The 27,567-nt window shown below is 41.1% G+C and overlaps 1 protein-coding gene across 3 annotated transcripts in view; it reads left to right on the forward strand.

Moving 5' to 3' along the window:
* The first annotated feature begins 758 nt into the window (after positions 1 to 758).
* Positions 759 to 27,567, forward strand: part of LATS2 (large tumor suppressor kinase 2) — a 276,737-nt gene continuing 249,928 nt past the window's right edge. For 2 of the 3 annotated variants that reach the window (XR_012688580.1, XM_075198849.1), the window contains exons 1-2: positions 759 to 1,070; positions 7,998 to 8,469. Coding sequence is in view for 2 of the 3 variants with exons in the window: in XM_075198849.1 (XP_075054950.1) it covers positions 8,116 to 8,469 (354 nt within the window). In the remaining variant the exon portion in view is untranslated. Of the gene's footprint in view, positions 1,071 to 3,102; positions 3,355 to 7,997; positions 8,470 to 27,567 lie in introns of those variants that run through there. The other variant, XM_075198850.1, reaches the window with a different exon arrangement.

Consider the following 27,567-nt stretch of genomic DNA (forward strand, 5'->3'; position numbering starts at 1 on the left):
GGGACCCAGCATTCTTCCTCTCTCTCAAGCTGCGTGAGAGGAGGATGCTAGGTCCCGGCACCGCGCGGATTGGTAAGTTTATGTTTTGTTTTGTTTCTGGCTTTCCCGCGGCACCCCTGGGAGCCGCGGTGCACACTTTGGGAACCGCTGACTGTATGGTATCCCTAAACAATAGAAGTGGTAAAATAAATATACAGATTTATTTTATGGTCTGAACTTATTACATGATAATAACTTAGAGGAAAAATCATGGACTTTTTTTTTTCATTTTTCAAAATCTGTCAATTGTAAAAAAAGAAAGTTATTCTTGCCCTAAAAGAAGTTGCACGAAAATGTTAGCAGTATGTGGATGTGGAGAGATCCTTCCAAGTATTATGGGTTTAATACTTATGCTTGGGGTATTTTGTTTCATTTTAGAATGATATAAGGTTCTAGTACTATTCTAATGTCGTTTTTTTATTAACTATAACAAAAGCCGGAGCTGACTTTATATGAACTTGGACAAGTTATTGATCTGCACTGGATGCGCTCTTTACGTTTTCCCAATACAGATCTCCCTGCCTTGCGGCTCTGCGGGTGGAACTACATTTCCCAGCAACATGGGCCAGCCGCTGTCTGTCAGGGAATGCTGGGACTTGTAGTTCCCCAAACAACCGCTGCGATAGGCCGAGGAGAGGGACAAGCTAGGTGCTCTCAGGCCCCGCCCCTCCACCAATACCAGGCCGGCAGTGAGATGACGCAGGAGACACGGAGCACGTGACCGCAATGGAATGCAAACAATGCGGTGAGCGTCCAAGTCCGTCCTGCAGCTCTGTGTGTATCACCAGTGCGGGGAGACCCCCCCCGGAAGAGCCAGCGGTGGCAGCAGGCACCCGACCCCACCCCTGCCCTCCACACATGGGTAACATCAACATGACACGTAATGCTGCTGTGTACACTCATTAGCCTCATGCCCCCTCAGACCGGGGTCTGCAGCGCTAGGTGGGGGCATTCTGTACTGCACCGGGCATGGGACCTGCACTGTGAGCGCTGCCCAGATCTGAGGACCACGTGACTCGTCAGATTTATATGTAAGTTACTTTCATAGCCGGGCTTACCCCCTACTATCTGTTGTGTAATATAATCCACTTCACTGTAGGGGCAGTTACTTCCCATGTAAATGGGGTTTCTAAGTAGTATTACAGAGCCATAACTAGTAATGTTAGCTCCTGGGGCAAGTAGGAAAGGTGATTGCCCCCCCCCCCCCCCACAAACTCTCATTTGTAACCAAATTAACATAAATTGTTAATTCCCAGTGCACCCCCTTCATAACTGTGCCCTGGGCAGCTGCCCCTCTCGCACAGCCCTCTATACTGCACTGCCTGTAAGACTCCTATACATGAACCTCAGTACAGGTGTTCTTTTGGGATATCATTTAAATACTTAGTGTACCTATTCTCACCACAAATTTGTTTTGCAGGACCAGATTATTTAAATGTGGTAAAGGGGAGGAGAAGGCACATTTACAGGGGCTTTCTTGGAGCAATGGGAGGGTGTACAGCCCATTTCTCCCCCAAAAAGAAATAGTATAGGAACTACCCCTATACTTATTGTGGGACACAATTTGTGCCTTACAGTTACATTTCTGCTTCAAACGTCACGTATGTACTAAAGACGGTATATTATCCCTTATTTGATATTAATTTCAGCTATAATGAGGCTAAGCCAATAGTATTTTTAGGATAAAAATGTAAAAGTTTAAATGAATAAATGTGATGGCAATAAAGTGGGGAGTTTTTAGGTGACATTTTTTTACGGTTTGCGCTCTGTGCTTTTACCAGGGTGTCAGCGCACATAAAGAACCATTACGATCAGCAAATTTGTAAATAACCCTAATTATCTGCTCCTGCAGTGATTACTTATTTGGAAGGTGGCATTTGGCTGTAGTTCAGTCTTTGTAACGCTTCACATTGTTTCAGAGAAGACTTCAATAGCAATATTATAGATTTTGTCCAAGAGAATAGTACTTGCTGTGGTCCGGCTGCTGTTCATATATTCTATTTTGACGCCTTAAGTTTCAGTTGTCAAACAATCCCAGGTATGCTTATACTTCTTACAGTATATGGGTGCTTTAAGGCAGTAATGTTAGTGGTCAGTTACCTGTCTTAATTATTCCTTTACAAGTGACAGTATGACAACCTGAAAGTTTGGTTTGCTGGATGATAACAATAACTTATAAGAATTTGAACAATCCATAACTTGTTTGTGACATGAGTCCTAGAATGTAGTCATTGTCACGCAGCTTTTTCCTTTTTCTCACTGTACATTGCTAATCACAATATCTTTGCACAAACAAACTGTGCAGATGGCAGCCTGGCATCATCGTTTTGGGAAATGTATAGTTGAAACCACTTATCTACCACCTTTGGAATGAACTGGGACAGAATGCCTCATTGCACAATTTGTCAAATGATATTGTACCTCATGACTTAATAAAATAAATGCCATTTTTAATGTAATATTTAAAAGCACTAAGTTGGTGTTTAAAGGTATGTAATATACCTAGCGCCACACGCTATTGTCAACTTTCACCACTTTAGCTGTTGCTTGACTTCTAACATCCATTATGTGCTATAAACTTTCCCATTAGTTTATACTTCATATGCCAACAAATTGTCATTTCTAGCTGGCAGAAAAGCTGTTGCGATATCATAATTTTTGGTACAGACAAATATTTCTGATTGCTTCTGTCCCACAGAATGAATTCCATAGAAGATAATGTGCCCTTTGCATTTAAGTTTTTTTTTTAACCCCCAGAGGTGGCTGCAATATATCATTAGCAATCAGTAGTGATTCTAAAAGGCGCATTGCAAGTCTGTATTGATTTAAGGAGAGTTCCGTATTCCATAACCTATGAATAATTCACCTTTGCTAGAAAGAAGAAAAAGTCAAACATTTAGGAAGTTATTGGTTTTAAGTATTTGTTTTGGTTTATATCCTGCAGTCTTCTATGCATGGCTTGCTGTTAAAATCTTAATAATAAGTCGCTGTGCTTTGATAGGCCTAGATCATTCCTGTTGCATGAGAGGCACATGGGGATTTTTTTTCCCCCACACTGAGAAGCTCTGATCGAACTGTAAATTCTCCCCAGCTTGGAATGTGCCTCTGTGACTGAGGAGTTGACGCCAAGAGGAAAGAGGAGGAGGTGAAGGAGGAACTTTAAGCAACTTCCCAAGGAGTAAGGAGCCGTCCTGTTCCTTGCAATTTTTTTTTTTTTTTTGCAACTACATAGAAGTTTCTAAACACCGTTCCTCTATGAAACTAACATGCGATTAACTAGAAAGTGGTACAGCCAAGACTGGGAGACTGGCCAAGGTAATGTACAAGGCAGTTTACTCTCTCGCACTAATCACTGTTTGGACTAGAGTTTAAAACCAATTTGTCAACACGCCGGACAAGTCTTCTGACTTGCTGGCTCTCTTTATCGGAGTGGTGTCGTGAGGCCACTTTTATGTGGAGAAAAGTAAAGACCTTGGGGTTGTTTGAGGCTTGTGTTTTATGATCATGCATGAAATCTTATGTCATAAGAAACAGAGATTATCATTTTTTATTTTATTTTTCATTTTTCCCATGGGTAACGGTTGGTTACTCTAATTACTCTAAGATCAGATGTGGAACAAGACCCACCATGCTGGGACTTATAGTTCCATAGCGGCAGGCGGTTCATATGTTTATTACATCTCTGTTATGATGATAAAGATCTCTATGGAGGTATTTTGCAGTGGTTTGTGTTCTAGAAGACTACTGACTGACTGCAGAAGGACTTTAATCACACATCTAACAGGAGTGTGGCGATCCCGCTTTGACCACAAGCATGTGGACTGTTTTTGACCCTGTTGGATACTGCAGAGCTGATTAAGAGCAGTTTAATCCTTGGATACTGCTGGGTGTTTGACACTATGAAGAATAGGACAAAAGCCCTGCACACTGTCCCTTTCTGATTGCTGTTTTTTTATGTACAGTGCATTGTCCATGTAGCGGAATGTGATCCAGTTTACATCATATTCTTGCCCAGATGTTCATTTAACCTGTTTCACTGACCCTTTAACTAGCCTGTGAAATGCCTTGTATGCATGTAATTGAAAGAAGATGTGTCAGAGACTATCTTCAGTGTTTTGTAACCGTAGGCATTCAGATTATAACCAATCTCCCCCTTCTGCCATAAATCACAGTGTGGTTTAAATGATTGTTTCTTAGTTATGGAGAGATATGTTTTAGGGACGGTAACAGACAAGTGTAACTCATTCATATATTGGTCTATAAATCACTGCTCCTCTCCCTTGTATCTGATTACAAGGGGCTTCAGCAGCACTTTCATTAAAACTTTTATTATCTAAGTTTATTTTTTTGTCTTCAATTATTATTTTATTAAAGTGTTTTAGAAGTAGATAAATGATGATCATTACAGGGACCGAGGTGTCCTGTTACAAGTTGTATGAAATGGAGTGTATGGTCTGCCTTCAACTCTACAAGTTGTTACTATATTTATAAATTAACTGACATAATGTTATAACTGAAAACTTCAGTAGTCTAGTCTCTGTTACAATACAAGTCATATCTATATATTTTTAGATTTTTCTATTTTTATTTTTTTAATGCAGGCATCAATATAGTAATGGACACCAAGGGTTATTTTACTAGCATTGTTCAAAGCGCAATGGTAATAAATGACTTGACTTCAGAAGTGAATGTGAACTGCAAGCTCCTCTGTTTAACACCGCCGCTCTTAGCTGTTCACAAAGCACACAACAAGTTGCAAGTCTACTCTGTCCTTAGGCGGCTCTGCAAACTAGTGCGTCTAAGTTTGAGAGGGTCTGGATTCCCAGTATGAAATCCACGGAGTAGTTGTAAAATGAAACGGAATCTTTATTTAAGCACAGATCACTCAGGTATAACTAGGTGCAGTCATGGTTAAACAGCAAACAAAAATTCATAGGAGCAGCAGGTGCAATGGGTGGAGTGCAGGGCACAAGACAGCAGTATTCACAGGTTTAGCTGGAGACGCAGGATACCAAGCACAAAATAAGATGACTGCAGGCACAGGATACTAGGATTACCATGTTTAGCTGGGAAGCTAGAGACACTGGATACTGAGCACAATGAGATGACTGCAGACACTGGATACCAGGTTTAGCACAGACCACTCACAATTGTATGACTGCAGATACTGTATACCAGGATTACCAAGCAGAGAAGCTGGAGACCATGGATGATCCATGGGAGAATCAGACAGGAAGAAAGTCGGGCAAGTCAGGGTCAGAAGCCGGGAGACCATGCCAGTGAGTAGACTGGTGAAAAGTTAAACTGAGCCGGGGTCTGGATCACAAGAAACGGCGCAGGACGATGGAACAAGCCGAAGTCAGGTACCAGGGAACAAACTGGACCAGATCACAGGATTTTCTTGGAGAGACCGGCAGCAGAGACAAATGTTGAACTGGCACAGTTTGTTGGAACAGGCAATCTTATAAAGGTCTGACACAGGTGCTTGGGATCCAATTCCAATGATGAGTCATTACCACATCCTTGCTGAAAGGGGTTATAGTATTGCAGCCGGAAGCAGATCGTGAGGTGGAAAAATCTGAAGCGGAGCACTGTGCAAATGTGTAGATGTCAAATCACAGTCCAATCTCCTACAACTTTACAATTCATCAGCAACATTTATTTATATAGCGCCAGCACATTCCGTAGCGCTTTACAATTTGGGAACAAATAGTAATAAAACAATACTGGGTAATACATACAGAGAGGTAAGAGGGCCTTTGCTCGCAAGCTTACAATCTACGGGACAATGGTTTGATACACATAGGTAAGTGCTACATCATATTGAATAATTGTCCAGCTACAATGCAAAGGTTACAAAGTATTTAGTGGGCTGTCTGCTCAGTCACACAGCAATGTTGGTCAGAGGGTAGTTGTCTTGTGTTAGCTGTGTGGAGGGTGGTAATAGGGTAATCTAGGGAGATTACTATTAATCTCTTTAAATGAAATGTCACTTTTTTTTTCTCCGAAATTAAAGTTCAGTTTAGCCTAATTTATGCTTTAATTAATCTTGATGGTGAGGGGACATCCTGGGCTTCCTTTAGGACATGTGACACTTTTGTGTGCCTGAAGTTTTTCTTTACATTGTCAAAGTGCACATAGAAATGTTGTTCTTTGCTGAAGGGCAATAGGAAGGTGCAAAATGCTCCCCGTTAATGTATTGGGACAGAACATGGTCTCTGGCAGTTCTGAGCTTGTGCAAAATTCAAGTGTGTTTGTGGAAATAAAGGAACGTCCCTAAAAAATCTTCCGCTGCCGCTTCTTTATATCATTTAAATATTTTTTGCTGTGCAGATTGATTTCTCGTTAATACACTGGTCAGCCTTATTTGTACTGACTAAGGAACAACCTCCCTGTTCAACTCCTCCCATTGGGCACTACAAACACCTTATCCTCGTAAAAAAATGCTGCAACCTTGCCCGGTGCATTGAAAACGCCCAGAGACAAATAATGCTAATAAACAGCCATCAGACTAAAGTAATCTATCCATTTGTCAAAGTGTTTTCACAAAAAGATCCTCATGCATTCACATGTTCAATAATTAGATCGCAATCCGTAGACTGGCAATAATAGTTTGTATTGCAGTTTTTGTTTAGGAAAGATGGAGCCGCAATTTAGAAACGCTGGCTGCATTAGAAACCTAGGCCATTTTTTGGCACCCTCTGATCTGAGTAATTTACTGTTCCTTACAATGTTGAAAAAGTAACATATGCAACCTAAATTGGTGGACCCTTTTCTTGCACTCCCAACTTTCGTGCCATGTGAGCAGCACGGTGGCTCAGTGGTTAGCACTTCTGCCTCACAGTACTGGAGTCATGAGTTCGATTCCCGACTATGGCCTTGTCTGTGTGGAGTTTGTATGTTTTCCCCGTGTTTGTGTGGGTTTCCTCCGGGCACTCCGTTTTCCTCCCACAATCCAAAAATTGGATTAATTGACTGCTATCAAATTGACTCTAGTCTGTGTGTGTGTATGTGATTTAGGGAATTTAGACTGTAAGCTCCAATGGGGCAGGGGTTGACGTGAGTGAGTTCTCTGTAAAGCGCTGCAGCATTAGTGGCGCTGTATAAATAAATGATGATGATGCAGCTCTCTCCTATGCTTGCTTGTTCTAGGACCAGTGTAGGAGAGTATGACATTGCTCTGATGGTTGAAAAGCGGGCTGGCTCCCGATTGGACCAGAAAATAGATGTAATTTTTACCTGTACTTCAGACCAAGCTTTCAAACACCATCTTCTTCTGCCACTACACAGCCACTGGCTGAGGATCATGGACATGTAGCGTAATATTGGCTGTTATGGGCAAATTTTGCACAGAACAAGTTATACTAAGCTGAGGGCACAACTTGGTAGGTTATGACTCTACGTGACTGGGTGGTATGTGTCTCGTACATCGAGCGTCAGTTGGCTGTAAAGGGGTTTGTTATAGGTTAATTTTTTATCTATGATAATTGGCTACAATTGTTATCTAATTTACTTCTTACTCCACTTCAATATATGATTCCAAAGTGGTTTGTCCAACTGACATTGAGAGAAGAACAGCCTTTTTGATTTTGTGTTCGCCTTTTTCTTTTTCTTTTTTTAATCCCCCGGAGGTAAAGACATATGAGTTTTTCACCTGTAGTCTTAATAATTTCTCTGTAACTGTATTAACCAATTGCAAAGTGTACCTCTCGCTGAGCGGAAGTAGCCGTTTTTGTGGACTGAACCAGTATTCACAAGGTTGCCTCCTGTTTGTTCGCTAGGTTCAGTGACATCATTAGTTTTTAGGGAATTGATAGGGTGATTATTGGGTTGAACTCACACAATGGCATCCTCTACTGTGAGGGCATTTGACAATCAACTTTTAAATGCAACTTATCTATTACTGTTTTCGCTCATTGCATATAAAGTTATATTAAAAGACTTCTCTTGCCTTCTAGGTTGAGAATGCAGATCTCCTCATTGTTTGGAACATTTTTGAGCCCCATAATAACTGAAAATCCTGTAACCCCGGATGACAGAATAACCGTATGTTCAGCACAATAAACTGGATTAACCATGAGACCAAAAACTTTCCCTGCAACCACCTATTCCGGAAACAGCAGGCAGAGACTGCAGGAAATCCGCGAGGGATTAAAACAGCCATCCAAACCGCTGGCTCAGGGTTTATCTGTCGGACCTACCAATGATGGTCTACTAGACCCTAAGGTCCTGCACGGCAAAGATGCAGGTAGACAGCAACAACAACAGCAGCAGCAGCTGCGGCAGCCGGCCAAGTTTGCACCTTACCAGAAGGCCCTGCGGGAAATCCGCTACTCTCTGCTGCCCTTCGCCAATGAATCTGGAAACATGGCTGCTGTAGAGGTGAACAGGCAAATGCTGCAGGACCTGGTGAAAGTGGGCTGTGATCAGGTACGTTGGCGGCAAATTTTTCAATGAAAAAAAATAATATTATCGTATGTCCTTTGTCAGTACGGATTAGTCACTGTTCAATGTTGATTTCAGCTGCTACCAAATTGCTGACCTCTCCAGCGTATGATGACCAGACGGCACTAACTGTATAATAACTGCATAAGACTGACAGTCAGCGCCTTGTTAATGTTAAGCTAGATTGGCGGCTCTAGTGCTTGTTACCATAGAACACTGGTGTCCTGTGAGCTGTCATAGGGTACAACCAGAACAAACATTAATGTCTATTGACACTACAGCAATCATTCACATTGTTGCTAAAGAATATATCTTCGAAGCAACTGTACCAAACAGGGTACCTGTTGTGACATACCTCCCAACATTTGGGAACACAGAATTTGGACAGAGGACGTGTCTATGTCACAATGGAGTTGTGTCCACTCCCCCCCCCAGAGGGCTGACTAGCGCTGGAAAGTATGTCCCCGGGCGAGATAAAACCCTAATATCGGAACTGATCTGCCGAAATCAGGGGAGAAAAAAATATTTTAATAAACATTGTAGCCCTCAGCTAAAAAGCAGTAGTAGGCTAGGTCAGTAGTAGGCTGCCCCCACTGATGGAGGGAATAAAAACAGAGAAGGGAACGGGGGGACATGATAGAAACTTTCAAATATATCAAGAGTCTTAACAAGGTACAGGAGGGAAACATTCTACAATGGAAGAGAAGTATTAGAACACGAGGACATGCACTGAGACTAGAGGGAAGTATGTTCAGAGGAAATTTAAGGAAAACTTACTGTACAGAAAGGGCAGTGGGTAAGTGGAATATCCTCCCATCAGACGTGGTAGGGGCTAATACAGTAGAGCAATTTAAACATGATAGACATGTTTACAAAGATTAAAGGACCAAATAGGGTACGAGGTTACCATAGGTTAATAATAAAAAATGGTCAGACTAGATGGCCCAAGCAGTTCTTATCTGCCGTCAAATTCTATGTTTATATGTAAAAATTAGGAATGGCTGGTTACATTTTTATTTTAGGCACATCATTGGCCATTTGCCCAAGCAACATACAGACGTTTGTAAACTATTGCAGGGACAGGCAGCTCACTGAAATCATAGTAGAGAAAGACCTGGCGAGTCTGGCAGTGGTATCCAAGGAACATGCCACTGTGTGTCAGCTAAATTCACTTCAGTGACGGCTCCTGCAGTGTATATAAATATATATTGCCAAGATTTTAGAAATTCTCTTCCAAAGATAAAGCAGTCTCCCTCCACACCAGGCTAATCCCTCTGCATTCCTGAGTGCAGTGTATTTAAAGTTTGAGGTCTTGACACTGTCTCCAAGCTGCATCCAGAATGGACAGTATGATTTCTCGCGAGGTCTGCACCTAGTAGATCTGGCCATGTGTATTACATGTTGGTATTGGAATTCTAGTGTTGAGTTATCTTTACTTTTATTGATTGCATTCTGCAGTCCCTTTGATCCTTGTGTCATGAGTTGCATTTTTTTTTAGAAGTTTTTGATTCATTGGAGTCTCCCAAATACTTATGAGTTAATTAATAAACACAGAAGCAGTCGCTAGTAAATAGTCAGGTGACCTTGCGGCCCTCTTTACCCCTTATTGTACCGACAGTGACATACCAAGGAGTGAGCAAGAATTTTGTGTTCTCAAAAGGCTGGCAGTCTGCAGCCAGGTTGTTTATGGGTTCAGGTGACAATGTGATAGGTGCGTATTTACCAACCAACGACAATGGGCAAAAAGCCTCAAATCTTTACCTTTTTGTATTTTAATAATTGCTGGCTGAAAATGTGAACTGATAACCATGATTAAGTGAGTGTGATTATCAAACAGAGTGTTCTAATAGGATTTAAAGGCATCTGGTCACTCAGCACAGTTGCCACATGACTGGATGTGTCCCATTCCATGTGGATGGAAGCCTGGTCAAATCTTCAGTGCTGAGTTGGTTTTGTCCATGTAGCAAAACGAGTTCGGCTAGAATGGTTTTGACATAGACTTTTTATGCTGTATCCACATTTTATCACTGGAGAATGTGATTGGCAAATACGTGATTTAACTTCATTATTACCCTGGTCACAAGCCAGGTTATTTCATGGTTCCTAGACATATATTCCAGCCCCCACTTCATATACAGCATTGCAGGCCTATAAAATAAGTACAGCTGGCTTAAAATGTCTCTGTTATTTTGCTAATTATGTTGGTTTGTTGGCAAGTTAGCACTGTGATTATTTTTAGTATAATTTAAAGTGGGACTTAGGCATTTTTATTTTCACTCTTTTTTTGTTTAGATCTAGTAAGTGGTGCGTATAATCACACAGCGGATTTAGACTTAAGGTTTCTTATAACAGATTGGCTTTGGTAATTCTTCTATAGCACTGACATTCATGCCTTATTCTGCACATAATATATATTACTATTTGTACTTGTACTGCAGGTGATTTGCAGCAAATATTACATCTAGGAAATTGGTCACTTTTGAAGGATTCTTGCATCACAAATGTGTATAGATTCAATTTGACAAAGTTGGACCGACCCATCCGCTGGGGTATTTGTGAACCTGGTAATATTTTGGCAGATGACCACACACACATCTGATTATTGTCGGACTTCGTTCTTATTTTGATGCCACGCTTGCAGCAATATATGGCCAGTTTGCCTTTTATCACTAGCGATTTTTCTGGGTTTGGGCCCTGCGCAGGGAGGATCTAGCTGTGATCCGCTCTGTGTGGATAACTTTTTGCACATAATTATCACTAGGGCTCATTTGCTAACTTTGTATCTGAGCTCACACCTAATCATGGCAACCAGTCCTTCAATGACCAACTTCTACTGAGCATAAAAAAGCTGATTGGTTGCTGTGGTTCATTTTGCATGTTTGTGCAAGGTTAGTAAATAAGTTCTACTCTTATTTTATAGGAAGCTACACCTGCTAATGTTTTTCCCTGGTCTCAAGGGTTTGTCACTTTTCATTGTGTTGCAAACAGTAAGTAGCTGAGTTACTACACATCAGCTAATAGTGTAGTCTATACTCTAGATACTCTGAACAAGGGTTAACTGGTCACAAGTGATCTCCATACTTGCATACTCCCCGGAATGTTCAGGAGCCTCCCAAATTCCAGGTAGGTCTCCCTGGAGAACAGGCCATTCTCCCACTTCCTGCCCACTTCATAGAGAAGTGGGCGGGACGAGGGCCCTCCATAACGTCATTTGCAGCGAATTGCATCATTTTGCAGTGATTGTAACCCATAAAGCAGAAAATGTCACAAACACATTAAGTTTTTTGTTTTTTTATGCGTACGTCCCTTGAAGTTTCAGGTTGGTGGCCGTGCCCCCATATCCTGCTGCACATCCCCAACACCCGGATCCCAGCTTCAGGGCCTGATTAAGGGTTCAGGCCGCCCTAGGCTGATACGCTTGAAGTTCCCCCTCACATTCCAGGCTAATAAGCGGTAGGTAAAAACTAATTAGTGCTTCATTTAAAATCTGGTTACAATTCATCGCTCCACCCAAACGCGCACACAATGTTTAGGTTTCCGTTTTTTTTGACACTCTGCTTCACCTGGCTCTCTAAAAGGGTCACCACAATCTGTGTCACTCAGTTTTCATCAGAACTGTATAGCAGAACGGAGGAATGAGCGCACACAAGAGTGCAGGGGGCTGTCCCGCCTGCGCCTGCCGTCATCCTTGTCTCTCCTACTCGCTCACCCTCAAGCTCCCACCCTAGGATGCTTTCATTGCCTTTGCCGCGGGAATATGTCAAGATTGAAATCTCACTACAGTTTTCTTTTGAGCTTTTGAAGGACAAGTATTCTCGTATTTTAAAATTAATTTCAGTTTATACCTCTCCCTGTTACAATTTTAAAGGGTTTCTGGACTTTGGAATAGAAAATATAGAGAGCCCCTTGTGTGCTGTGAGAACGTGCTAGTGACGAAACAATCGCCAATGCTTGCCGTGTTACAGGAAGCTCATTCACAATAGTAGAAGGGTGGACCAGTTCCTCTGTAAGCGTTTTTATTATTTATCACTATAAACCACCCCCCCCAAATTCTCCCCACTTAATGTACTTTACAAACTGCAGGGTACAACGTTTGCAGACCACACTGGCACCATTTTTAATTTAATGAGATATTTGTTTATTAAAACAAATCTGAAGTCATTTGTAGTTTAAAGGGACATTTATTAAAGATCGTTTTGTTGTTCTGTACTTTTAAATGTAATGGCTAGTGCCCTGTTATCAATGTTCCTAAAGATAAACTAGCACAAATATATATGTAAACGATTTCACATCTTGACAGAACTTGAGATATTAACGCAGATTCTTGGTCGCGGCTCACAGAGCCGCGAGCAAAAATCAGTTTGAAATTACCGTAGTAACTGTAATAATGCGCATCTATTACCAGAGCCCCTTAGATGGGGAAAGTTGTTTTTAGGGGTGTTATGAAAACTGGTACATAGGAAAAAAGGAGCTGTAACTGATAACCACCCAGACATTAAACTTCATCTTCAAAACACCAGTAGAAAGAAGATGACAGATTGTAGTTGTTGTTACAGCAGCTTTTTCATGTGCGCCGTAAATGTCCTTCGTGATGTTTCTTGAGAGTTGACGGCGTAAAACTGTATGGAGGCAAAATGGTTAAACAGATCCCACATTCCAGCATGGAAATACTGGTGCAGTGTGGTCTTGGGAGGGGGTGGCCTGAGTTTCCTCAAGCTCCTCCAGTCAGTTTCTGTGAGAGGATATGTGTCAGGCAAATTACCAGCATTCCAGGGTTTTTCCAGGGGGGCGTTGTCTCTTCCTTCACGTTGAATTGGTTAATCAGAACAAAGCGTGCACAGAGAAGTCTTACTGTCTACAAACACCATTAGGACATAAAGTGTGATCTTTGTGAACATTTGGCTGCCTAAGTAGGAGAATCTAGCACAATAAAAAACAAATTGTCATTAGAAAAAAAAAAGGTCCTTTTATAAAATGCTCCACATTGTACATTAAACACTTGGAATGTAGAGTGAAAGTCTCTGCTGCTGATTAACCCGTCTTTGTTTTTGAATAGAAGTTATCTGTTATGTAAAATACCAAAAACCAGCATAAAATCAGAGTTATTTAGAAATGCTGATAAGTTAGGACGGAGAGCTTACAATCTTACAATGAAGCTGTCAGATATCGGCATTAGTTGCAGATTGCCCATCACTTAGGACTCATACACTCAGGTGTTGAATAACGCTAGTTAAACACTTAGACAAAACCTTGTACTTTAAGACCGGTTAATCTATGCTGTAGGGAAGCTTTCAGTGTACATAGTACTTAATGAGCACTTCCATAGAATGTCTTTACATTGCACTGAGCTTTAATGCAACTGGATGCTTCAGGCAACGGTGAAAATGTGATAAGTGGTTTTTTTTTTTTTTTTACTTTACTGACATTAAATTACGTTTTTAATAGGCTTTAAGAACACATGTTAAGAGCTTCAAATGTTTATTTATAAGATGTTTTCTGCTTCTGTTTGCAAGTAATGGGTATATATGGCCATCAACAGAATTGCACCAACATACATCTCCTCACTTGTTTAAAAAATTTGTCCCAACTCGAAACCTCCGTTCTGCACAAAATCTGCGTCTCTTCCACTCTAGTCACATCCTCCCATTCCCGGGTAGAGGACTTTTTTTCGGGCTTCACCTACTTTGTGGAATTCCCTCCCTCGCACCTCAAGACTTTCCTCTAGTCTTCAAACCTTCAATGGTTCTCTGATAACCCACCTTTTCAGATAAGCTTATAATATTCCTCAACCGCCATCTTAATTTCCCTAGGTTACCCTATTACCACCTTCTACAAAGCTACCACAAGACAACAACCCTCTGCCCAACATTGCTGTGTGACTGATAATATAGACCACTCAATACTTTTTACCTTTGCATTCTAGCTGTAAAATATGCAATATAATGTAGCATTTACCCTTTTGTGTATCAAACCATTGTTCCATAGATTATAAGCTTGCGAACAGGGCCCTCTTACCTCTCTGTCTGTATGTATTACCCAGTATTGTTATATTACTGTTTGTTCCAATTGTAAAGCGCTACAGAATTTGCGGGCGCTATATAAATAAATGTTGAGGATATATGGCTTTGAATCTTACCTATGTGAAACATATTTGCTCTATCTGCTCTCTGACCTGAAACCAGAGCAGTCCTACAGCTTTCCTTGTAATCGCTGACCCAGTAATACTCCTGTAAGGAACTGTCTTGCCCACATGAAAGTGCTCAATCTCACTATCCACCTGCAGTGAGTGGTGACTGCTAGATCCTGTATCCTGCGGTATTCAGTACGCAGCTGGAAGTGTTACATGCCACACACATTGGTTTCATATACTGTGGTATTTCACATTGTCAGATTGTGTGTGTGTGTGATATGAGGTAAGGACCTGCTCTCTGGCTGCCCGGTCCTAGGTGCGGCCTTCTGGCCCCTATTTGCTTCCTCTCACTTCCCAGTACCTCTCGTCATCACACTGTACAATGAGCAATTCCAGGAGGAATCTCGGGGCGACACACCAGCCACCTGCACTTCCTCTTGCAAAGCAATGTGTTAGGTGCTTTGTAACTTCCAGTGTGAGTGGGATAAGGACAGGCGAAGGAGTGGAAGTATCCTTCCTTTCCTGCTCCTAATCCACCCAGTCACTTGAAATTATATATTATAAATAAAGGGTCCATATGTATTCTTAACATATTATTAGCAATGCACTGAATGTCACTATAGTTTAGCAATTGGACCAATACCAAGTTCTATTACAAAAAAATTCAGCCTTAATCAAACTCAATTCAAATGCTAATTGGCTTTTTAAAAGTAAGTGGGCGTGGCCTGAAATAACACATGGGTGGTATTCTCAGGATTCCAGTGTTGTGTATGTCCCCTATATTTTATTACTTGACTGTTTCTCTTTTTGGCTGTGTAAGAGCTTTGTTTCAGGAATGAGGAACAAAGCTCAGTATTGCGAGTATTGTTTGTTTGTGCTGGGTAGAGCACTACAGGGCTAGGCAGGTAACAATAGTCCTATTACAGCTATTGGAAATCTGTATTGTTACAATAAAATGTGAACTATTTATTTTGAAAAACAGCATTCATATACAGACATGAATCGCCAATTAGTACATTGCAGGAATAGAAGAAAAAAATAAATAAAAAACAAAACATAGATAACAATGTAAAGGGAGATATCTGAATAACAAATATCAAAAACAACAACATATTGTCAGAGAACAGACAAGTGAGTAAACATTTGTTGTACAAATTATTCAAGATTCTATAACATTTTCTAATAATATGAGGTGGGAGGGAGAGGGGGGGGGGGGGGGGTGGACACTGGTTGTCACCAAAAACTATATATTTTTTTTTAAAGCTTTAAATACTACCCAAATACTCGGGGAAGGGAACAACTTCACAATTTTATGTAACAATCTCCGTGCAGGATTCCCATAACTCCAAGTAAGCTGTGTGAATGTAATCTAATGAAAAAAACTACAATAAGTCATAAACCTAAAACACAAGGAGAACAATGTAAAAATATTTTATAGTATAAATAATTTATGAGGGGCATGCAAGTTGCACCCTGTGACCTGACTAAATTATTACGCCCCAGCCTACGTTTTGTTTAGTGTCCCTACAAACGCATTAATCGCCGACACAAGAATATTTATACTTCACTATGGCATGTAAAACGATAACTATAGAAGAAACTATACATATTATACAATAATATATATTACTACCTTCTTTTATATGAAACAGTTTTTGGATTGTACAGTATTTTAAAACCTATATTTTCTTAGATATTAGATTTCTTATAGATCTGGATTTGGATGTTAAATGTGAATCGATTAAAACATTTCCATCCAGAAGCATGTAATTATGGTTTAGTGGGCTGAGCACACTGTCTTTAAAGGTTTGCCAAAGTTTGTTTTTGTTTAATATAAAAATGGAAGCCCCTTACAATGGATCCCTATGGCCACCCGTGTTCCCGATGCGTATTACTTTCCTTCCTCCCCGCAGTAAACACACAGCATCCAGAAATACAGTAAGGGGACCCCTTCCTCTTGCTGTGATTTGCTGGACTTTTTGAGTGAATGTTACCAGTTAAGAGAGCTTCATTTTGTCTCCATCCTAAATATTGAAATCCTCTGCCGCGCTATATTTACCTGCCAGGGCTTCCAGCGGTCTGGGAAAGTCAGATTGTGACGTTGCTTCAGCGCCATAGGAAGGGGGACCCTCGCTGCACCTCAGTTTGTGCCTACTTAATACGTAAATAATTCAACCATGCACTCAATAAGTTGTGCCACGAAAAACTGCTGATTAGACAGTCAATCTCTCTGGGTGTATTGTTAATAATAGTAATATAATTTATATTGTGGCAGAGTTTTACCGTTTGGTGTAGAAGGTCAGAAAACCTCAGTATGAAGCTCGGAGGTCCCATGATCAGCAGGATGAGCCTCACCATTATATCCTGTGTTACCTGTGATCTATGGGGGAAAACCCAGACCTGTCACACATTCTTGTAGTGTAAGCTTCCTGCTGGATGTCTTCCAGATCTGCAGGACAAGTGTCTGTGCATTCCGGTTCTAACCATGTTTAGATTTCTACATTGGCAGTGAAATATATTTCTGTTCAGCCACAGAAACCACTGGCCTTGCCCTGTGTTATGTGCACATCAGGATAATCTTTCCCTGGACGGTGTACAAGAGGCACAACAAATGGAAACCCATGATTGATAGGTGGGGGAGGGGAGTTATGGCTCCAGACAACCATCTTTTGGGAGCGAGGGAAGAAATGTAGCATTAGTGATATGCTTTATTAATATTGTGTTGACATATGCAGCTCTGTACACTGAGGGGATCATGATGCAAGCAAATTGCGTACAATTATATGAAACAGGCCCTGCCCAAATGAGCTTACAATCTAAGATGTGGGGAACACTTGATACAGTGTTCTCCCCAGCACCTATTTCCTGGGTGCTCCACCCGGCTGGTTTTACTTACCACCCGACTTTTGGAGCCCAACACAGTCCTATTATAATAGTATAAACCATTGTTTCTCCTAGTATAACTGGCACCAATATTTAAGTATCCATTAGCAACTGTCATTGTTGTGCAGCTTCTGATTGCGTGGTATGGCTGGGATGAGGTGAGACAGTGGATGGAGGCCACGGAGATCACCGATGGAGGAGCTTGGCCACTTGTAGGCGACGTGTTCATCAGTACGCGTGGTGTGGATTGGGACTAGTCTCTGGGGGCTCCTCGGTTTTGGGGAAACTAGCAAGGAGTAGAATACCATTCACCTGCTGACCAGTATAATAGTAATAATCAACCATTAAAGTCCTAAAAGAGGGAAGATATGGAAACTGTGGCTGTTGGAGAAAGTTAAAGGGTGAAAGGTTCAGTTGTGAAGTGTGAAACACTAGGTCACATATAACACACTTGCTAACATTGGCAAGTTGTTTCCCGGGAGGTCCAGGGGGCAGGTAGCTGTGTGGGGGTGGGGCTAGAAGAATAGCATCATTAGTCCCGCCCCCAAGCTGCATTTTGAACCAATAAAAATGGGGCGGGGTGACGATGACGTATGCCCAATGTCACTAAGCCCCTCCGTTTAACTTTACAGAGCTGGAGCATTGCCTGCTCGTCCGGGAGGACTGCCAGAAATTCGGGAGTCTCCCGGACATTCTGGGAGAGTAGGCAACTATGACATAAAAATGTGTTGCTATTTACTAGAAGCACTGCTTACAATTAGTATCCTGGTGTCTGTACCCTGGCAGCCAGCTGCAGTGATCTGAGGCCTATAGGCATTGTGTGGGGGAGAAGGACAGTTTGCACTTGTTTTAGAACAGACAGTCAAATAACTGTAAATCATGCTGAGAATTGTAGCTGATCGCTCCAAGACAAGTTGAAAGTTGTAGATTTGCAGAAACTGGCGCATTGCTAAAGCCAGATCTAAAACGTATGTTAACTTTTTATCTTCTGTAAAGTAGATTAAAATTGCAGCTTCTAGCTGCACTTTGACAGATAATGCAAAAGAGGAATTCTGTGTTTTAATAACTACTGGTCTCTATAACCTTCATTCCTCACTACTCCTCTGTATTAGTTACTGCAGCCCAGCATGGGGTATAATCACCACACCTCTACTTGGTTCTATCCGCCCCATGTTTGAGATGTCCATCACACACCTCCTCTCTGTGACCTCTTTATTTTCTCATTATAAATCTAGATATTTAGGAGCCTGTCAAACTGATATTTTGAGCGTTCAGAAAACAAAAGTAAATAGTTGTTGTAGTCTGGCGATAACGTGTAGATAACACTAAGCGCCTTTTCTTATACTCCCTGTGAGGTGCACTGCTAAGGATTTCAAAAAGGAGAGGAGTGCCAAGGGCAATTCGAGGAAAGGAGCATTTTTATAGTGTAATTTAGGTAGACTCCAAATTGCAGAAAATAAATACTATAACTGTAGTATAAGTAATGCAAAGACTTCTAATATGCTTCTATTTCCTAGTAGTCCATTAGTATATTTATATATAGACACAAGTTAACCCGTGCATGATACTCGTGCATTCTAGTCAAATCAAGCTACTTAAGGTGTTAAAAAGGTTTCTTCACTGTGTTAAGTATACTACGCATGTGTGTTCATGAGGTAAAATTACCTCACGAAAATGAGTTTGAGCCCTCAACTCGGAAATTTAGCCTTTACTACCCCTCCCACGAGGGGAAGGGGGGATGATGGAAGGTAACTGACTTCACTATTATAATTTTTTTGTCAAATAATGTCAGTATACCAAATTTCACTAATTTACACTAACACACGCCGCTAGGCTTTTATATATTAGATAGATTAGATATTAGATAATGCTAAGAATTTAGTAGGTCAGTGTAATATATAACTCCGCCCAGCAGGTGGCGCTGCAGCTTGAGCACTCTGTCACCCGGTAGTTTTTTCCACCCACACACACTAACACACGTCGCTAGGCTTTTATATATTAGATAAGATGTATACGTGAAGTGGTGGTATGGAGAAATGAAGGCAGTAGAAGTGTCGGTATGACATACCACCGTATACCGGCCCACTACCACACCACTGTATATGTGTGTATAAAATAATACATATATTTTTATTTCTGATCTAATAAATGAGCTTGTCTTGCTGTGGTATAGCTAATACAGCTGCTTTGTTACGATCTAAGGGGAGTGTTAGGCCTCTCTGTGGTATCCTCTCTGCTCAGCTATATATGAAGAATTTCAGCCATTTTTCATCTGCAGCTCTGTAAATTTCCTGACCCTGAATTATTTTTTTTCTCTCACATTGAATTATGCACTTTGAGCAACTTCACGCTTTTTGTTGTTCAGTTCTATAACTTTATTTCATAGGGCACAATCAACAATGTGGGTTAATGTTACAGTATTGTTCCATTAGGTAGCAGCAATATTAGTGTAACCGTCCCCTATTCACACTAGAGTCCGCCATTTTGTTGACAATACAGCCTATCGATTCACTAGTTTCCTCAGAGATGCTCTTCTTGACCAATATTCACGGGGAATGATCAGTCTTCACACACATGCAGCCGGTCAGTTCATCAGCAACATTGTAGGTTCAACCCTCAGAGCAGAGATATTTAAGCTTCAATATCTTCTCATCTATATTGATGCAGCTTGAAAATGTCAGCCTCCACTGTGTGTAAGCAATGTGTGCATTTTACTATCCCTAATTGAGGCTGGGACACACTACAGGTTTTTCAGGCTATTTATCAGGCCAATCGCACGATAAACGACTGTTCGGCCCAATATTGCATTAGTGTGTACCTCCATCGACGAGCGATTATCTTCCAATGTACGTTGTATCGTTTACATTTTTAAACCGGACTAAAAATCTCGTTCAACGATAGAACGATGTCATTCCAAGTCTGCAGTGTGTATGCACTTACTACCAGCAGTGTCCATAGATCTCTATGGAGTGTGCAGAGTCACAATCTTTTCAGCTGATGGTTATGACAGATGAGGAGCGCAGATCTGAAGGTAAATCATGTAAAACGTGTTTGGTGTGTACACACGAATAGGCATGCTGATCGGGACTTTGTTTCTTTCCAGTCGTTGGTAAAATCGTTAACTATATCATATCGGGTTAAATCTTCTGTAGTGTGTACTCAGTGTGACTTTTGTCGTTGGACTGTTTACTTACATATAGATACGTATGCAAGTGTCTGTTTTGGAATAAGTTAAGATCTCTTCAGCTGCATTTGTCTCTTTCAAAGTGATAAATGTTCAGTTGTATTTCTGAGTCCAGTTGTTCCTCTGTAGAGTCTCTGACAAGCCAGATCTGTGGTCACTGCCTTTAAGGTACATTTCCTATACAAATTGTAATGCTGTACTGTTAAAGGGAGTTAATAGTATTTATATAGTGCCACTACATTTTGCAGCACTATAGAGAGAATATTTAATAATCCCATCGATGCTTCTCCTTTTGGTGCTTTAAATTCCCTACACATAAACACATCAGGGTCTAATTAACCACCCTAACCTAGCATGAGACCTCTACGAGGAAACCGGAATACCTGGAGGAAACACAGGCAAACCTGCAAACGCCACACAAATGGGAGCCTGGACCGAATCAAACTCCTGACCCCAGCGCTGTGAGGCAGCAATGCTAACCACTGTGCGACAATGCTTATTTTTATTTTGTTTGTAGATTCCCCTTATATTTATCTAATGGAAATATTAAGGGACAAGTGCCTTAAAATATCCATGTTCAAGGACTTAAACTTATTAGCACCATCATATGCACTAGGTTAATGTGCAGGGCCCACCATTCATTACAGATTCTATTGTTAGACTTGTGCTCTGCAAAATCCCTTTATACCCCCTTACACTGCTCCTGTTAGTCTTATTGACGTGTGATAATGGCTATGCAGAGGTTAGGATGAACAACTGTTTGGCTAAGGCTGAATTTATAATTGGAGAATCCCCTCTTTGAAACAAGGGGTGACTTGAAGCTCTTTCGTGGGCTCTTCTACCTATGCTCCATTACTAGGAAATCTAATGGTTGGCCCAGGGCAAATGCCCTTTTAGTACCTTTATTAAAATGTCCCCGTTTCTGTGTTTCCAAAATACCTAAAGTTTTGGCTGCACTGTATTGCGCTCCAGTCACAGGCGAATATTTAACGTGGTATCTGATTTGGTGCCAGACTTGGCAGGATTGTTGAGTACATGTCCCACAGGTTAAGTAATGTAAGTCAACAGTGCAGGTTCCTTTTTTCTATTTTTGTAGCGCCAACATATTCCACAGCTCTGTACAATGTAAGAGAAAAACAAGTTGAACATACAACTAACGAGCGATTTAGCAAGCAATCGAATAAAAGATGACCCAGCTTGCCAGAGCTTACATCCAATACAGACTCTGGTATATATTTACCTCCTGTGCAAGTATGAGCAGTATGCATATGTTATGCATTCCTGACTGCATTTAAATCATGCAATAGCTCTGACCAGACATGATTTTTATTTTTTGGGGGGGGTATGTGCTAAATTCCTAATCTCTGTAACATGTAAAAAAATGTGTGTCTGAGCAAATGTTTCAGATTAGTTCGTGAAATTGTGAAACTTTTGTGAAAATATAAGGTGCAAGAATCTGTTATACAATGAGACTTGAGGCGAAGGCTTACATACAGTATGTAGAAAACATAGCATGGTTGATGTTACCAAGAGGGTTCCATATGATGAAATTATATTTTAATGCGCATTTACAGAGAATATATCTGGAGGTAAGTGATGGTGGCTTTTATAAAGCGCAGGTGGTATAAAGAGCTCTCACACTCGCTCACACCCTTACGCTCGCGCACGTATGCTAAGCCACATACCCAGACATACATGGTGTGTGTTGTACATATTTTCCTAAATCTCATCTCTGGCGTGTTCCCTCTTTATTTTTGGAGCTCCCGTCAGCACGGCACAGCTAAGCTTGCTGTCCATCTTCGGATGCCCGTATTTCATGCTGGGCAGACACATTATTTTTGGAGTCTGGATGCCTTTGCAGAATTAGTTGTAAACATTGCTGGTTTGACACATGCTCCACATAGCTGGAAAGACAAACCAGCCAAATTTGTAAAGCCGGGCTGTGGATAAGAGATTCCTGACATAATATGTGATCGTTTTAGAAGCCATGTAAGAAAACAGGTGGATTTCTGGAGAAAGTTTGAGCAAAAAAAAATAAAATGCAATTCCACAATCGTGTGTGTATCAGAGCGATTGTTATGAAGAACCGTTGTGTCCGTTATTTAGGTTATATGGTAAAGGCCTGCACTGAATAAATTACATTTACTCCTATCTTTATAACCTTATATGATGTACACAAGGTGCATCACAAGGATTTTCTTCACAACTAAAATAAATATTCGGAAATATACTTGTTTTCTCTTTTAGAGTAATTTACTTTTTCTGTTCTGACAAATTGCACAGTGAAACTCCCCTTTTTCTGCATATCGGATGCAGTTTTTACAACTCATTATCATTTTGGTCTTTATTTGTTTATATTTATTGAAGTAGAAGAATTTAAAATGCAAAAAGTACCTACTATTGATATTCTGTGTACATGTCCTGTTGGGGATTGTCATTCTCCACCCAGACTGATATCCTGCATATGACTTGTTTATATGCTGCACATTGTCCCTGGAAACTATTTTAAAATGTTGTCAACTATGGTTTAGTGGAGAATAAACACCTTGATATATAGTGATGGCAACCTGATACACCTCGGGGGCAGCATGGGCGATCCTCTGACCTTCTAAAGGGCCACACATTGCTGTTAATGTCAGTAATAAGTTTAAAACATTACATTTAATGAAAGAAAGAGACATCGGTCTGTAATAACCTATCAGCAGGCTGTCAGTACTGCAGGGAGGAGCAGGTGAAGGCTCTGAGGGTCACATGCAGCCCTAGGATCTAGGTCTGGCGCCCATCGCTGTTCTTAATGTGTTTTGAGATGATATCATCACCTAAAACAAAAAGAATCTTTGTCTAACAAACATGTGGAACTATCCTAATGTTTTCCAGTCCAGAAAAGAAAGCCAATAGTTACCATTTATCATGTAGTTCATCCTCATCAGCTATTTATATAGCGCTACTAATTCTGCAGCACTGTACAGAGAACTCGCCCACATCAGTCCCTGCCCTATAGGAGCTTACAGTCTAAATTCCCTGACATACACACACACACAGACAGACAGAGACTAGGGTCAATTTGTTGGCAGCTAATTAACCTACTAGTGTATTTTTTGGCATGTGGGAGGAAACCGGAGCACCTGGAGGAAACCCACGCAAACACGGGGAGAACCTACAAACTCCACACAGATAAGGCCATGGTCGGGAATCGAACACGTGACCCCAGTGCTGTGAGGCAGAAGTGCTAGAAACTAAGCCACCGTGCTGCCCACAACCGGGAGATCTGCACCAAGATAGTGCACGACTGGAATCCTTCTAGCCTGAGTAGCGTCTTCGTACACAATGCTTTAAAAAAAAAAAATGTAGTTCTCCTATCCACCACTGTAAAGTTTTAGTGTGAATGAGTCCTTTTATTTGATTTGTGTCTGGATACTGCACAAGCTGATTAGACGACCCCTTGCAATGTGATTCTGATGGTTGCACATATTCCAATGTAGCCATCAACCAGTTTGATTTACCAGCACACCTGAAACACAGCTGACGGATCACAGTTGGACTTTTATCGGGGTATATTGTGGTCATGCAGTCATCGTCTGATTTAGATTTTCCATCATGTGTGAAAACTCTGGTCATGTGGGAAAATGTCTTCTGATCTGTTCAGACCAAAGTTGAACTTTTTGACCTTAATTCTAAAGGATATGTTTGCTAAGAAGACAACGCAGCTCCTTGCACTGTGGAGCATGGTGGTGGCAGTATCAGGCTTTGGGGCTGCTTCACTTCAGCTGGAAAAGTGTCTCTAGTCAGGATAGAGGGCATAATGAATAGCTCCAAATATCAAGATATCTTTGCACTTAACATGATGGCCTCAGCATGCTGAAGATTAAGAGGCATTGAACCTTCCATTATAGTAACGATCCAAAGTACACATCCAGGTCAACCAAGGAATAGCTTCAGGAAAGGAAGATCAAAGTCTTGGAATGGCCCAATCAGAAGCCAGACTTTAATCCCATTGACAATCTGTGGAAGGATGTAAAGAGGGCTGTGTACAGGAGATACCCTCACAATTTGCTGGACCTTGAACTTATTACAGGGAAGAGTGGGATAGAATCGTGAAGTCCCGGTGTGTGAAGTTGATGCCTTATTCAAAAACACTTAATACTATAATAAAAGCAAAGGGTCCTTCCAAAAGTATTTGTGTAGAGGTTTGCACACTTTTTTTTCTATTTTTTTCTGTTCAATTGTCTTTTTTTTTTTTTTTTTTGTTACTTGAATTATGTTGGTTTCAAGGTCACATTAAAGGTGGAAAAAGGTCTGACATGATTTATGGCTTTACAAACACCTGCAATTGCAATAAGGTTGTGTAGACTGTTATATCCACTGTATATTGAGTTAACGTATCATGTTATCCCACATACAACAGTTGTTATTAATATTGTTGATTAAGCCTCTTTACTTTCTGGTAATCTTTTCTTGCAGCCAGGCATTATCCCTGTGTAAATCTACACATTATAGCTTTCTCCATTTACATGTATATTTGATTTTGTTGTACCTTTTTTTTTTTTCTTTCTTTTTGCAATCTATTGCAAATCTAAGGGGGAAAGGCAGAATATGGGTTTCATATTTTAAAGGCAGTAAAGCAGTTGGTGAACTGTATTCACCCGCAGCGTTTCTTAGAAATCTGTCTTCAATGAGCAGGTATGAAATGTTTACATTCTCACACAAAAATGGGTGGAATGATGGGTTACTGGGAGCACGATCCACATGCATGAATTGCACTCCTGGACTTTCTCTTGCATATGTTTTTAATCTAAAGATTTCTTCTCTGCCTCCTCAAGAGATGCGAACTAGTCCTAAATCTTTTTGCGGCTAATAAAAACTGGTAACATTAGTAATGCCAGTCTTCTGGGCTACGAAATGGTTCTGTCAAATTGTAATTAGAATACTACTGTGCCAAGATGTCAGTAGTATGGGTGTGTGTATAAGCTGTAGGTCAGTCGTGGGCGAAGTGACATTTTTCAGGAGACTCGTTGTCGTTGATCCCTGAAGGTGGTTACATAATATTGCATCACAAATTCCTTCTCATGAGGATGAGTCATCGGTAGTCTTGGCAAAGACACCTTGGGCTAGATTTACTAAGCTGCGGGTTTGAAAAAGTGGGGATGTTGCCTATAGCAATCAATCAGATTCTAGCTTTCATTTATTTAGTACTTTCTACAAAATGACAACTAGAATCTGATTGGTTGCTATAGGCAACATCCCCACTTTTTCAAACCCGCAGCTTAGTAAATCTAGTCCCTTATCTCTCTCGTACGGTTTCTGTCGTCTGTTTTCCACATTGCAAAGTCCATTTTACAAATGCATGGCAACCTCCAAGATCACTGTACATTATTCTCCATGGTATGATGTCAAAGTACCAAGCTGATGTCCATTGAACCACTCTAAACTATGATAATCTGGTTATGGTGCTAAGAAAACATGAGTCATGCAGTGTGTGTGTGTCACGTGACTGAAGAAGACTGAATGGAATGTTGAATTGTAATTTTTTGCTTTAGAACTATAGTTATGTTAGAATGTTTGTGGAACTTTAAGTCACAGGCAGCGGTTGCAACAGGGCGACCTGCAGATCATATAACATTCTAACCCGAAAACCCTGCCCAATGCTGATTCTACTGAAGCTTGTGTGGTGCTTCACTGAGAAACCCTACGGAAGGTGATGTTTTGTCCCCCATCCCGCCCACTTCACTATGGAGTGGCAGGATGCGGGAGAATTGCCTACTCTCCCGGGAGTCTGGCGGACCTAACGGGGCAAGTATGGTTTTTATTTTCCTACTTTGAAGTGGGCGGGGCAGGAACCAACCAGCAAATGATTAGACTTGGCAATAATTGAAGGAATCCTACACTTAAGTTTCCAGTGGGATACAAAGCCCAGGACCCCCATGAGCACAGCCTCTTCAATTAAAACATCTAAACTTCTAACATGCCAAGTTGCTTAAAAGTAACTGCGGGTACTCTATATGGACAAAAGTGTTCGGACGCTTGACCATTACACCAACAGGGACTGTAATGACATTGTATTCAAATACATATACTTTAATATGGAGTTGGTCCCTCTTTTTGCAGCGATAGCAGCTTCCACTCTTCTTGGAAGGATTTCCACAAGATGTTTATGTGGGAATTTGTACCCATTCATTCTGTAGAGCATTTATAAAGTCAGGCACTGAATTTGGACGAGAAGGCCTGGCTCGCAATCTACGTTCCAGTTCATCCCAAAGGTGTTTGGGGTTGAGGTCAGGGCTCTGTGTGGGCCAGTCAAGTTCTTCCACACTGAACCCCTCAAACCATGTCTTTGTACCCCAGTGCACAAAGCAAGGACTACAGTCATGTTGGAATAGAGAAGGTCCTAGAAAAACAGCCCCATACCATTATCCCTCTTCCACCAAACTTCATAGTTGGCATAATGCAGTCAGACCGGTAACGTTCTCCTGGCATCCGTCAAACCTAGACTTGCCTATCTGAGTGCCAAACAGAGAAGCGTGATTCGTCACTCCACAGAATACTTTTCCACTGCTCCACAGTCCAGTGTCTGTGTGGTTTACACCACTCCATCCAATGCTTGCATTGGTCTTGGTGATGTAAGGCTAGTATGCAGCTGCTCGGCCATGGAAACCCATTCCATTAAGCTCCCGCCGCACGTTTTTTCTGCTTACATTAATGCCAGTGGAAGTTCGGAACTCTTCAGCTATGAAATCAGCAGAGCGTTGGCGACTTTTAAGCACCGTATACCTTAGAAGTTGTTGACCCTGCGCTGTGATTTTATGTGGTCTTTTGCTTCGTGGCTGAGTTGCTGTTCTAAACATCTTCACTTTCTAATAATATCACTTTTAATATCCAGCAGGGATGA

This window comes from Mixophyes fleayi, chromosome 2, assembly GCF_038048845.1.
Source record: "Mixophyes fleayi isolate aMixFle1 chromosome 2, aMixFle1.hap1, whole genome shotgun sequence".
Lineage (NCBI taxonomy): Eukaryota > Metazoa > Chordata > Amphibia > Anura > Limnodynastidae > Mixophyes > Mixophyes fleayi.